Here is a 13,414-nt window from a genome sequence, read left to right as displayed (position 1 = left end):
TGCTGAGAACCAGCCCTGAGGAGCAGCAGAGGCAGCTCTGGGCTCCTCACCTGCCCTTGATGCTCCACTGCCTTTGGAGGCACAAATGGATCCTTTTGAAGTGGTTTCAGCACTAGGAAATGAGTTTCATTTGCATCCAAAAGGAGCCCATCCCGGGCTGTGGAAAGAGCAGGGACTGCACATCATTCAATCACAGAGTCATAGAATGGATTGGGTTGGAAAAGACCTCCAAGATCACCAAGTCCAACCCTTGGTCCAACTCCAGTCCCTTTACCAGATCATGGCACTCAGTGCCACGGCCAAGCTCAGCTGAAAAACCTCCAGGGATGGGGAATCCACCCACTCTCTGGGAGGGCACTGAGGAGGAGAAGAACTGGCCTTGGTGCTTCCAGAAAAAATAGAATCACAGAATCACTTGGGTTGGGAGAGAGCTCTGAGATCGTCAAGTCCAACCCTTGATCCAACCCCACTGTGATCACCAGCCCAGGGCACAGAGTGGATCAAGATGTGGTGGATTCTCACTCAGTGCCCCATCCAGTGTCACCTTAAACACCTCCAGGGATGGGGAATCCACCCTCTCTCTGGGCAGCCCATTCCAATCCCTGAGCACTCTCTCTGCAAAGAATTTTTTCCTGCTCTCCAACTTCAATTTCCCCTGGCAGAGCTTGAGCCCATCGTGCCCCCTTGTCCTATTGCTGAGTGCCTGGGAGAAGAGACCAACCCCCACCTGGCCAGAACTTCCCTTCAGGCAGTTCCAGACAGTGCTGAGGTCACCTCTGAGCCTCCTCTTCTCCAGGCTGAACACCCCCAGCTCCCTCAGCCTCTCCCTATAGGACTCCAGTCCCTTACCCCTGGGGGTAAGAGAGGCCAGACAGGACCCTCTAATTAGATCTGAACTGCAGAGGTGGGCACTGCCATGCCCTTTAGCACCCACAGGCTCCACACAGCCCTTCTCATCCTCTCAAAGCCCCCCCAGGAGCTCCTTTCCTCCATCTCTCTCCATCATTGGTTTTTCCAGTCCCTCCCTCCCAGCAGGACTCTGTGTTATTTCCGAAGCCATCAAGGCTGATTTCCAGCTCTCCTGAGGAGAGTCTCTCAGAGCCTGGCCCTGCTTTGCTGCTGACAGCTCTTGCATAAGCAGCTCCTGATGAGGAGTAATTAATTAGAGTCTCTCACAGACAATTCCCTTCTCTTTTGTTTGGGATCATTAGGAACAGACCGGCCCCTGCCAAACCTCCCGCTTTGCCATCCACGAGGATCCCGTGGCTTTCCAGTTTGGCTCTTCCTGAAAGGCAGAGCTTTTATGGGTGCTTTTGGTGTTGCTGGGGCTGGGTGCCAGCACTGCAGAGCTGTGCTGTGAGAGCCACAGCGCTGGCACCACGTCCTTGGCAGCCACAGCATCTGGGCATTGGCTCGGGCGCCGAAATTCCCGAGTTTTAGTGCCGCACCTTGGGAAATTCTGGATGCACATCACGGCCTAATTCAAAGCTTGATCAAACCAACTCCTGTTCCTTGGAGGATTGGCAGAGGGGGATCCTTCCTCTTGCAGAAATTCCCACGAGAAACCTGCATTTTAATTAACACACAATCTGGAACGTGCCCAGCAAATCACAGTCTGGGGGAGGATTTGAAGGATTTCTCTCTCACTTCTGTGCTCCTAAATCATGGAATCCTGGAATGGCCAGGCTTGGAAGGGACCCTAAAGGTCACCTGGTTCCAACTGCCTGCCATGGGCAGTGCTCTGAGCACTGAGGGTGCTGGGGGGACCTCCTGGTCCCAGGAGCTCATGGTCATCTCATGGCCACCTCATGGCCAACGTGGTGGCCACCAGGACCCCCAGGTCCTTCTGCCCAGAGTTGCTTTCCAGCTCACACCCATCCTGGCCTGGATGATTCCTCTCCACTGCATTTTCCTTTATGGAGCTTCCTGTCATTCCCCAGCCTGTCCAGGTGAGTCCAGCTGTGATTCCAGCTGTGATTCCAGCTGTGATTCCAGCTGTGTCAGACACTCCTCCATCCCCAGGAAAGTGAAATTCCAGTGATCTTCTCAAATTTAAAAAAAAAAAGGGGAAAATGGTTTAAAAAATGGTTTCTAAATGCTTAAAACTGAGAAGGCCTTTCCTGGTGGAGGTGCAGCCATGGCAAGAAACCCCCATCCCTCTGCAGAATGACCAACTTCCCTGGAACTGGCACAGAACCATTTGTGGCAGAGCCACATTTCTGGGGAAGCATCAACAGTGTCCCTGTGAGAAGGAAATGGAGACTGTGCTGGGTCACTCCCAGAGCCAAGCCCAGGATGTTCCCAGGATGCTCCCAATGCATTTCCAGCGTTTCTCTTCCCTCCCTCCCCATGCCCCGGGGCAGGTGATTCCCTCTGGCAGTGCCAGGCCCCAGGATGTTCTCAGGATGCTCCCAATGCATTTCCAGGGTTTCTCTTCCCTCCCTCCCCATGCCCTGGGGCAGATGATTCCCCCTGGCAGTGCCAGGCCCCAGGATGTTCCCAGGATGCTCCCAATGCATTTCCAGGGTTTCTCTTCCCTCCCTCCCCATGCCCTGGGGCAGATGATTCCCTTTGGCCATGCCAGGCCCCAGGATGTTCTCAGGATGTTCTCAGGATGCTCCCAATGCATTTCCAGGGTTTCTCTTCCCTCCCTCCCTGTGCCCTGGGGCAGATGATTCCCTTTGGCTGTGCCAGGCTCCAGGATGTTCTCAGGATGCTCCCAAGGGCATTTCCAGGGTTTCTTTTCCCTCCCTCCCCATGCCCTGGGGCAGATGATTCCCCCTGGCAGTGCCAGACCCCAGGATGTTCTCAGGATGCTCCCAATGCATTTCCAGGGTTTCTCTTCCCTCCCTCCACATGCCCTGGGGCAGATGATTCCCCCTGGCAGTGCCAGGCCCCAGGATGTTCTCAGGATGTTCTCAGGATGCTCCCAATGCATTTCCAGGGTTTCTCTTCCCTCCCTCCCCATGCCCTGGGGTAGATGATTCCCCCTGGCAGTGCCAGGCCCCAGGATGTTCTCAGAATGTTCTCAGGATGCTCCCAATGCATTTCCAGGGTTTCTCTTCCCTCCCTCCCCATGCCCTGGGGCAGATGATTCCCCCTGGCAGTGCCAGGCCCCAGGATGTTCTCAGGATGCTCCCAATGCATTTCCAGGGTTTCTCTTCCCTCCCTCCCTGTGCCCTGGGACAAGTGACTCCCTTTGGCTGTGCCAGGCCCCGGGATGTTCTCAGGATGCTCCCAAGGGCATTTCCAGGGTTTCTTTTCCCTCCCTCCCTGTGCCCTGGGGCAGGTGATTTCCTTTGGCCATGCCAGGCCCCCAGCCCTGGCTGGAGGAGACTTTTCAGCCCAGAAGTGCAGCTGAAGGGCATCAGCTGAAACCCACTTTGTGCCAGCAGTGCAGATCCTGGCATGACCCTGTTCCCTACTTTCTCCTTGGTTCTTGGCAGGGCCTTCCCAGCTCTCCTGCCAAGATGCAGCCAGAGCCCAGGAGAGGCAGCAAGCACAGACTCCTGGCTCCCTTCCATTCCAGACACTTCCAAGGACATCTCCTGCTCCAACCCTCTCCTTCCAGTCCCTTGCTGGGTCACAGCTCTGTCCCTCAGGCTCCATGGATGGGTTTGAAATGAGTGGGAGCTTCTCTTCTGGCTACAACAAAAACCACCTTCCCTTCCAAACCCACCTTTTCCCAGGCACTGCCCCTTCCCATTTCTGCCCCTCCTGGGATATTTTGCCACCTCCAACACCTGCAGTGGCTGTGCTGGGGCAGGAGGAGGCAGCTGGAAACTCAGAATAACCCACTGTGATCCCCCACAGCACGTGAGGGACTCAATTGGGGTAAAAAATAAACTCACCTGAAGCTGAGGGGGGAAAAATAACAGTGGCAAACAAGTTACCTTGTCCCAGTGCCCATTTCCTGCCCCAGAGGCACTGCAGGAGAGGCCAGAGCTGGCACTGCAGCCAGGCAGAGGCAGAGGCAGAGGCAGCAGATGGTGGCTCAGGACATGCAGATCTCTGGCTTTGTGTGAGAGCAGAGAGAGGTGAAGAGCAGGATCGAATGTCAGCTTGATCCGGATGAAAATGCCAGGCTGAGAGGCAGTTTCAGGAATTATTCATGGGATAAACTGGCACAGCTGTGGCCTTGGCTGTGGGTCAGGACCTGGTTTCACCTTTAAACCTGCAGAGCAGCCAAGCCCATTCCCAGGAGCCTGGAGTTGTGCCACACCACACTCCCATTCCAGCAGGAGTGAATTCCATCTCTCAGGTAAACCCCAAATCCACCACTCCCCTGGGTGCTCCCCACAGCTGCCCCTGGAATGCTACAGGAATGTCCAGGTTTGTCCCACAGCCTCCAATCCCAGCGACAACCAGGTTGGGGGTTCCTAACACAAAACACGTTTTAATCCCCTGCCACACACGATGTTTTTGAAACCATAACGTCAGACCTGTGTCACATCCAACATCAGGAACCAAACACCCACGAGAGTCAGGGCAGCAGCTTGCCCAAAAAGCAGCAGTCAGGATTTGTGTTAAGCTGAGCTTAAGTTAACACTCACTTTGGTTTTTAGTGCTGTTGTTGGGTTTTGCCCTTTTGGTTTTGCCTCTGGTAAGCCTTAGAGGAATTTGTCTTTGGAACACACAATATTATCCTTCTTAGCTCCTCAAAATAGTTCTCTCAAAGGCATGCATAGAAAAATATTTACAAACTGTGAAGTAAAAATAAAATAGATTTGGCTTGCAAATAGGTGTGGGCTTTGTGACCTGCTTAGCCCAGAAAGCACAGCCAGGATGCAAGACCTGATTGTCCTCCCCCCTGGAGCTCTCTGGCTGAGAGGAGCAGGGCTGTGGAAGCAAACTGACTTCTCCAAGTCCACACAGACAGGTTAACTCACACAAGATCAAACCCAGAGGATCAGATTCCTCCCTTTTCCACTGCAGAATCCTTGGGAAGTGGTTGGGAAGAGGGGTTGGTTTTATGGCAGTGAAATTCCTGCTGGAATCTTGTGTTCAAAAGAGTGGATGTTTCACTTCCAAGTACATCAGTTTATCCAGGTAACAGCCACAATTAGAGGAAGCACAAGAATTCTGATTCTCTTCCTCTTCTTGCAGCCCCCTGAGCCTTTCACTCTCTGAGCCCTTCCTTCCAACCACATCCCTGCCAGCTCAGCCTGTGGCACTTGAGTCACAAAGTCATCCCCACTGAGATGACACATTCCCTCCCAAAATCCCCTCACATGTGAATATTTCAGTCTACACATCAGGCCAGTCCTTGCTCCCTCACCCTCAGGTCCCCAAGTGGACTCTAAAACCAGAACAAGCAGTTTGAGGAGCCACTTCAGCCCCACACAGAAAGCAGCTGAGTGTGGGGCTGTGCTGCCAACACAACCCACGCTGTGCCCAGGGCAACAGTGGGCACTGGTGGGCAACAAGCAATGGAGAGAAGCCCAAGGCTGCAGGACTGGATGGAGCCCACACCTGGACAAAGGGACAGTCAGGGACTGCTCAGGGTTAAAACTTGGCTGTAACAATGCCAAGGTCATGGATTCAATCCCCTGTGTGGGCCACTGACTTAAGAGTTGGACTCGATGATCCTTGTGGGTCCCTTCCAACTCAGAATAGTCTGGGATTCTGGGATTCTGTGTTGGGTTTGTTTGGTGTTGTTATTGAATCCTTCCCAGCCCTTGAGGAGTGTTTGGGAATCTCCCAAACCCTCTCACCTGAATGTCTGCCAGTCCAATTTCAAGCCCAGTCCTTCACTGGATTCTTGGACATAACAGCTCTAACAGGCACCACCAACAGGCAACCTGGCACCAGAGGCTACCTTGGGCAGTCAGGTCTCTAAACAAAAGGCCTGACATTTGAAAACTAGGGCAAGGAATGGAATTTTTTCCTACCAAAATCCTGGCACTTAAAACCCAGAAACAATCACCCAGCTCCAAAACAGGAGGGCTCCTGGATGAAATCAGGAAAGAGAAAAATGGGGGAATGCATCAACACCTACAAACCCACCGGGAGTGTCAGATTATGGGGTGGTGACACCGGAGTTCTGCTCTGTGACCTCCTTTCCCTTGGCAGCAGCCACCCCAAACTGCGGCACATACGGCACCGTGCCCGTGGGCTTGGGGCTGCTCTGGCTAAACCCACGGGCACTGGGTGGCATGTGCTCGGCTGTGAGGATCTGACACATCCCCTTGGAGTTTTCTGTTAGAAAGATGCCGTTTTTCCCTTTGTCCAGTGGTGTTATCCCGAGGTAGCACAGGCTCTGCTCGGGGCTCTCCGGGAAAGCATCGTCGGAAGGCTCCGAAAATCCCTCCGAAGAAACGAGGGACAGAGTCTTGCTGGGCTGCCTGCCAGGTGAGCCAGGGAACACCAGGAATGTCCCACTTCCCACCTCCCAGGTGCTACTGCAGAAGGCACCTGAAGCTGAGGAATCTCCTGCCAAGAAGCACCGATGGAAACAGCTCCTTGGGTTGGTTTGCCGTTGGCAAAGGCGCTCGGATCGGGAGCTGCCGCCGACAGTGGCGTATCTGAGATCGACTCCTCCACTGCCCTGCTCCTCATGGGACCCCTCAGAGGAGCTGCTGCTGTTGAAGTGGCTGCTCGAGCAGGCAGAGTCACGTTCAGAGTCTTGGGGGCTCAGGAATGTGGAGGCAATTCCTAAAAAATCTCGTGGATCGTCTTTTCCCGAGGCTTTGGCGACGCTGATGTTTTCCAGCACGATCTCTGAGTCCAGGAGAGGCTCAACGGGCATTGCCTCAGGGTGCTTGGTGAAAAGATGCTCAAAAGTCTCAGGCTGGAAGAAAAGAGATCTTTTAATGCTCATCTCTGGCTTAAAAGCTTCATTTCAGCACCGAGCTACTGATTTTATGGATCACAGGACCAAACACCCAAATCTGTTCCCAAGGCACTCTCAGGGCTCTGGAGTTTTTGCCACGTGGAGTTCACACAATGTTTTTTAAGAGTATATAGTTGCAAATCCTCTAAAAGATGTTTCCTCAACAGATTTAATCATTTATATGGCCTCTAAAGTAACTTTCCCTCCCAGGATTGTGTTACTCAGGGTCAAATTCAGCCTGTCCTTGGTATTTTTGGAGCATTTCCATCTGAGAAGCAGCTCTACGTTTTGGGTGAAGAGAAACACTTTTGTTTGGGAGAAACGTGGGATTTCCTACTACTTAATACAGGTGTGTGTAAAACATACACCAGGATGGACTGACAGCAACACCAACACTCCGAGAGCTGCGAAGGAAAACTCACTTGGGAAACTTATATTTCCTAATGAACTCGAGATAAAACAGATTAAAACCAGGTTTTGTGTACACTGACAAACAGAACAAGGGGGAGCACTTCAAAATACTCAGAGGAGTGTGCAGTTATAGCAGAGAGTGCACAACTCCTGTCTCTTGGGCTGCTGCACACTCCAGACTTGCTGCCTTGGCCCTCAGTGCCAGGGCTGATTTCTGGCACCTTCAGGACTTGTCCTACCAAGTCCATCCCCTTCCCACACCAAAATGAACAGGAAGCTTTTGAAGAACCAAAGAATCCTGTTCCCCTCCCACACCTGCCCTCCTACAGGCAGCTGGTTCATCCTGAACAGAGAGGTTTGTATCCCCTCCCTCATCCCACAGGACACACAGCCAGAGCTGCCCCCTGGGATCAACCCCAGCCCACCCCAGGGCAGGTGTGTTGTGTGGCAAAGGCCACATCTGTCACCTCTGACACATCACTCCTTAAAACCAGGCAGGGATTTATCCAGTGCATAATCCAGCAGGTTGGGAAATGGAACCCTCTGGAGCATCAGCCAGGATCCAGCTGGACCCCCCTGTACTGGGTGAACTGGGCACCCACTGCATTAAACAACAGGCAAAGGAGTTAAACAGGGCTCAGGAGAAGAGTCAGGCTCAGGCACCAGTTAAACAGGACTCAGGAGAAGAGTCAGGCTCAGGCACCAGTTAAACAGGACTCAGGAGAAGAGTCAGGCTCAGGCACCAGTTAAACAGGACTCAGGAGAAGAGTCAGGCTCAGGGCACCAGTTAAACAGGACTCAGGAGAAGAGTCAGGCTCAGGCATCAGTTAAACAGGACTCAGGAGAAGAGTCAGGCTCAGGCACCAGTTAAACAGGACTCAGGAGAAGAGTCAGGCTCAGGGCACCAGTTAAACAGGACTCAGGAGAAGAGTCAGGCTCAGGGCACCAGTTAAACAGGACTCAGGAGAAGAGTCAGGCTCAGGCACCAGTTAAACAGGACTCAGGAGAAGAGTCAGGCTCAGGCATCAGTTAAACAGGACTCAGGAGAAGAGTCAGGCTCAGGCACCAGTTAAACAGGACTCAGGAGAAGAGTCAGGCTCAGGCACCAGTTAAACAGGACTCAGGAGAAGAGTCAGGCTCAGGCACCAGTTAAACAGGACTCAGGAGAAGAGTCAGGCTCAGGCACCAGTTAAACAGGACTCAGGAGAAGAGTCAGGCTCAGGCACCAGTTAAACAGGACTCAGGAGAAGAGTCAGGCTCAGGCACCAGTTAAACAGGACTCAGGAGAAGAGTCAGGCTCAGGCACCAGTTAAACAGGACTCAGGAGAGTCAGGCTCAGGCACCAGTTAAACAGGACTCAGGAGAAGAGTCAGACTCAGGCACCAGTTAAACAGGACTCAGGAGAAGAGTCAGACTCAGGTCACCAATTCCCAGACTTTGCTGACCAGCTGGAACTGCATCCACACCCACATGGCATCTCCAGCATGGCCCTCAGATGCTCTTTTGGAATTACAGACTTAAGTTTGAATTATTGTCTCAGGGAAAAGGCTCCAGGAGCAGGAGAAACCTTGTCTGCTGGTGCAAACTAAGGTGCAGAAACCCTGAAACCCCTGAGACTCCACAGCTGATTAATTACCCTAAAATTAAAACATTCAGAAGAGGTCCTGGCACTTTTCCAGCTCCCTGTATTGCTGACTCCAGAGCTTTAAGTTCTTCCTCCTGAAGTTAGGCAGGGTCTAACTAACCCACAGGCCTGAGCTCACAGCAGAACCACAGGTTAGGGGCAAGCAGCACCAGCAGGGAAATACAAACCTGCTGAAAATTAACTCCTTGTGCCCACGAGCAGTTCTTGGGGTTTGGCACATCCTCCCAAAGCAGCTTCTTCATTCTGAAAGGTCAGGTAAATGCTGGAGTTGGTACTGTTGGCTTAGGGGCTGTACTGTACAGAAAAGGAATCTCTGCAATTTTATTTATCCAGAGCACTATGACAATGAAACAAATCAGTTTAGGTATTAGAGATGGCCAGAATTTAATACAAAATTATAAAGGAATAAAGAAGTGACATCTCGGGTGGCAGTTTTGCAAAATATCAAAGGTACAACCTGTGCTGAATGAACCCAACCCAGCAGGGCCTGAAGGGGCTCCAGGAGAGCTGGAGAGGGACAAGGGATGGGGGGACAGGACACAGGGAATGGCTTCCCACTGCCAGAGGGCAGGGATAGGGGGGATATTGGGAAGGAATTCCTGGCTGGGAGGGTGGGGAGGTGCTAAAATGGGTTTCCCAGAGAAGCTGTGGCTGCCCCATCCCTGGGAGTGTCCCAGGCCAGGCTGGACAGGGCTTGGAGCAGCCTGGGCTGGTGGGAGGTGTCCCTGCCCATGACAGGGGTGGCACTGGAGGGGCTTTGAGGTCCCTCCCAATCCAACCCACTCTGGGATTGTGTGAAACCAGTTCAGCACACTGGGACCAGCTGAGCTGCACCACTTGGGTGAGGCCTTTGGATGACAACAAATAATGTACCTTTGGTGTGAAACCAGCAACACTCCCAGCAAGAGAACTGAGGCTGAAATGACTATTGGCAGAAGCACAGAGAGGCTGCCACTCTCCTCATCTTCAAATCCACCTGGAAATAAAGGAGTTCAGGTATTAATGCAGGGGAATAATTTGTCTGTGCACAAATAGTTTGCAAGAGGGAAATAACACACCGTAGAAACAACAGTTTAAATGGGAAAAAAAACCCCTTGATAAACAGTTTTATTGCAAATCCACAAACTTTGCCCTTGAGAATAAATAGCCAAAAGGAAGGAATTATTTTCAATAGGAATTTAGTCTCTTACTCAACTCACCCAACAGTTTTCAAATGAAAGCTACTCAAGTCTTGATCCCTGTCTGTAGTTACAATTACTTTACTATTGAGATGTTTTTCTGAGAAGGAAGAGACTTTTGCATTTAAAGGTGGCTTTTCCCAGCTCCTGTTTCATAAAAGACACAGAGGAAGATCCTCAGTCACCTTTGCTGAACTGATCCGTTGCTGTGGCTTTGCCAACTCCTGCAGCAAACACGGGGGAAAGGCTGAACTGGTACTTCTCAACCAGAATAAAATAATCTGCAAAGAGGAAACCAACCTTTGGAATCCAAGCCATGATCCAACTTTCAGACAATTCTGGTCACAGACCAGAGTTCAGCTCAGCCCAGAGAGGGCAATAATGGATCTATCTTTTATAGATACCTATTTTAATATCACAAGATTAAAAGTATTAATCCATCCTGGATAATCCAGCATTATTCTCTCATGGAATTAACACCTCCATGGAGCTACTGTAAAAATTTCTAAGGTTAAAGTCACAACACAAAAGAAAAGCACATTTTAACTTAATTAATTGCAGTACTCAATATGCCAGAACTAATTTTTTTTTGTACTATCACAAAATGAACACACTCCAGAACTTCACTGTGTTAACCTGATTAAGACAGTCAATCTTCTAATGATCATCAGAACTTGGTCTGTTGGTCCTTACCATGGAAGACTTTAGAAATAGAAAGAGGGGGAAAAAGGACTCCAAGGGCTCAGCAGCACAACATTTGCTGCTCCATTGCATTATGTGCTGTATTTTCAAGGGCACACTCACCATAAATATAATATTTACTGGTGTTTGGAGGCACTCGCACCCATTTCACCTCCTCCTCCTGGTTCAGGTTCTTCCACTCAATGACCAAGGATGTCACCACGAGGGTTTGGGGTGGGATGGTCCAGGCCAGGAGGACACAGGAGCTGTTCACGGGGTAGGCACTCAGCGAGCTCACAGCACCCACTGCAGGGACAGACACAGCCCTGAGCAGCATTCCCACCACTGAATCCCAGCACTGAGCACCTGCTTAATTACCTCCTTCCTAATCAAGCCTGACCTTCAGTTCACATCACCAGAGATGCTCCTCTTTAAGCCAGTCTGGTTCACACCAAGTGCTAAACACATCAAGTCTTTCACAGACATCAAATATCCCAATTCTCACAAGTACCTTCTTAATTATCCTTAACCAAAAAATTATCAGCAAGTGCTGTACCATCAGGAACAAACTCAGCAGAGTGCAAATTCCATGAACTGGCACAGCAGCCAAATCCATGGATTGCTGCTCAGGAAGTCAAGGAAACCTCAGAGCTCTCCCATGGCAGGCAGAGACACAACCACGTTTCATTTTGGGAACGACCAAACATACCCCAGGCAGGAATGGTGGGTGTTCCCAAGGCAAAGATGAAAGGTCAGTTCTACAGTAGGATTTTTGTTTCACTCAGAATTCCAGACTATTCTGAGCTGGAAGGATCATCGAGTCCAACTCTTAAGTCAAAGGCCCACACAGGGGATTGAACCCATGACCTTGGCATTGTTACAGCCAAGTTTGAACCAACTGAGCTCATCTCAGGTTTGATTAATTACTCCACATTCTGTTAGGAGGGAAGTCAGCCCAGTGATAGAAAACTCTCTTCCCAACCCAAAGATCAGCAGGATTTTCATGCCATGGAAATTTCAGTTTTCAAATAGCTCTGCCAGTGTTGAATGTATCCCCATAAAACATTTTTTATTCTGACAGAAGGAATTTTACTCCAAAGAAAATGCATCCCAAGGATGTTTTCCACCCCCCCCAAATGGTTGCTCATTGCTGTTCTTACCTGTGCTCATTTGCTGGGAGAGAGTTAAATTGAAGTTAACTGAGGAGACTCCAACTGAATTCATGGCCAGGACGGTGATGGTGTGTGTGTGCTCAGTCCATGGGAACGACCAGGAGGTGCCATGGTCAACATGTTCCACCCAGGAGGTGTTCCCTGGAGTCTGGTGCTTCACCAGGTACCTGCTCACGCTGCACAGCGACAGGTTCCTGGGCAGGGGCTGTGGCAAACGTGGCATTAATTCACTCCCAGGGCTTTGGTTTCCAAAGCAAATCTCATTTGGGCAGCTCCAAAACCATGACCCACTAAAGGCATTCTGTAGCCTGGCTCCTGGCCTTGTGGCCAAGGCACCTGAGGCCACAGAAAGACTTAATTCATTCTGTCCTCTCTTCCCAGCAAAGGGAAGGTGAAAGAAAAGGAAAGATTAATTTGGATTCCTGCAGTAATTCACTGTTACACACATTTTTCTGGGTTCAAAACCCAGAACAACCAACTGCACACTGAACATGGGCAGACAGGAGTGGGCAGGCACTGAGGGACTTCTCCTCTCTTCTGCCTTAACCTTTCAATGCAAAGAAGGAAAAACCACCTCTCACTGCAGCCCAGGATTACAACCAGTATTCTCCAGTGACCTCCAGAAGGAAAAACCACCTCCCACTTCAGCCCAGGATTCTAACCAGTATTGTCCAGTGACCTCCAGAAGGAAAAACCACCTCCCAGTTCAGCTCAGAATTACAACCAGTATTCTCCAGTGACCTCCAGAAGGAAAAACCACCTCTCACTGCAGCCCAGGATTACAACCAGTATTGTCCAGTGACCTCCAGAAGGAAAAACCACCTCCCACTTCAGCCGAGGATTACCACCAGTATTCTCCAGTGACCTCCACCTGTCTCCAGGACTACCTGAGTAGATGCCAAGTGCCATAAGCAGAGACTGCCTGAGTTTGCCTCACAGGGAAGCATGTGCTTGCCAGACTCCCTTTTTGGCATTTCTTCCAGGTTTTTGGATCACAATGAAAGACCAAACCGTGGCTGCTCTCACCTTCCACACGAGCGTGACGTTCTTCTGCCTCTGCATGGGATCTCCAGTAACGATTCTCCAAAATTCAGGCCCTTGCAGGGGAGCTGCAGAAGGACAGATTGGGAAGAAGTGTCACACCTCAGTCTGGGAATCATAGAATTGTAGAATCATAGAGTGGATTGGGTTGGAAAAGCCCTCCAAGATCATCAAGTCCAACCCTTGGTCCAACTCCAGTCCCTTTACCAGATCATGGCACTCAGTGCCATGGCCAAGCTCAGGTTAAAAACCTCCAGGGATGGGGAATCCACCCCCTCTCTGGGCAGCCCATTCCAATCCCTGAGCACTCTCTCTGCAAAGAATTTCCTTCTGATCTCCAACTTCAATTTCCCCTGGCAGAGCTTGAGCCCATCGTGCCCCCTTGTCCTATTGCTGAGTGCCTGGGAGAAGAGACCAACCCCCACCTGGCCAGAACTTCCCTTCAGGGAGTTCC

General features: G+C 50.9%; 1 protein-coding gene across 1 annotated transcript in view; it reads right to left on the bottom strand.

Moving 5' to 3' along the window:
• Positions 1–6,019: 6,019 nt before the first annotated feature.
• LEPR (leptin receptor) overlaps positions 6,020–13,414 on the bottom strand; it is a 34,561-nt gene continuing 27,166 nt past the window's right edge. Inside the window, 7 exon segments of the mRNA XM_071564969.1 lie at positions 6,020–6,790; positions 9,056–9,131; positions 9,762–9,864; positions 10,183–10,347; positions 10,871–11,053; positions 11,908–12,124; positions 12,946–13,028. Coding sequence (XP_071421070.1) covers positions 6,020–6,790; positions 9,056–9,131; positions 9,762–9,864; positions 10,183–10,347; positions 10,871–11,053; positions 11,908–12,124; positions 12,946–13,028 — 1,598 coding nt within the window.

The sequence above is a fragment of the Pithys albifrons genome, chromosome 10 (genome assembly GCF_047495875.1).
Source record: "Pithys albifrons albifrons isolate INPA30051 chromosome 10, PitAlb_v1, whole genome shotgun sequence".
NCBI classification, from domain to species: Eukaryota; Metazoa; Chordata; class Aves; order Passeriformes; family Thamnophilidae; genus Pithys; species Pithys albifrons.
This window is presented reverse-complemented; position numbering and strand designations above follow the sequence as displayed.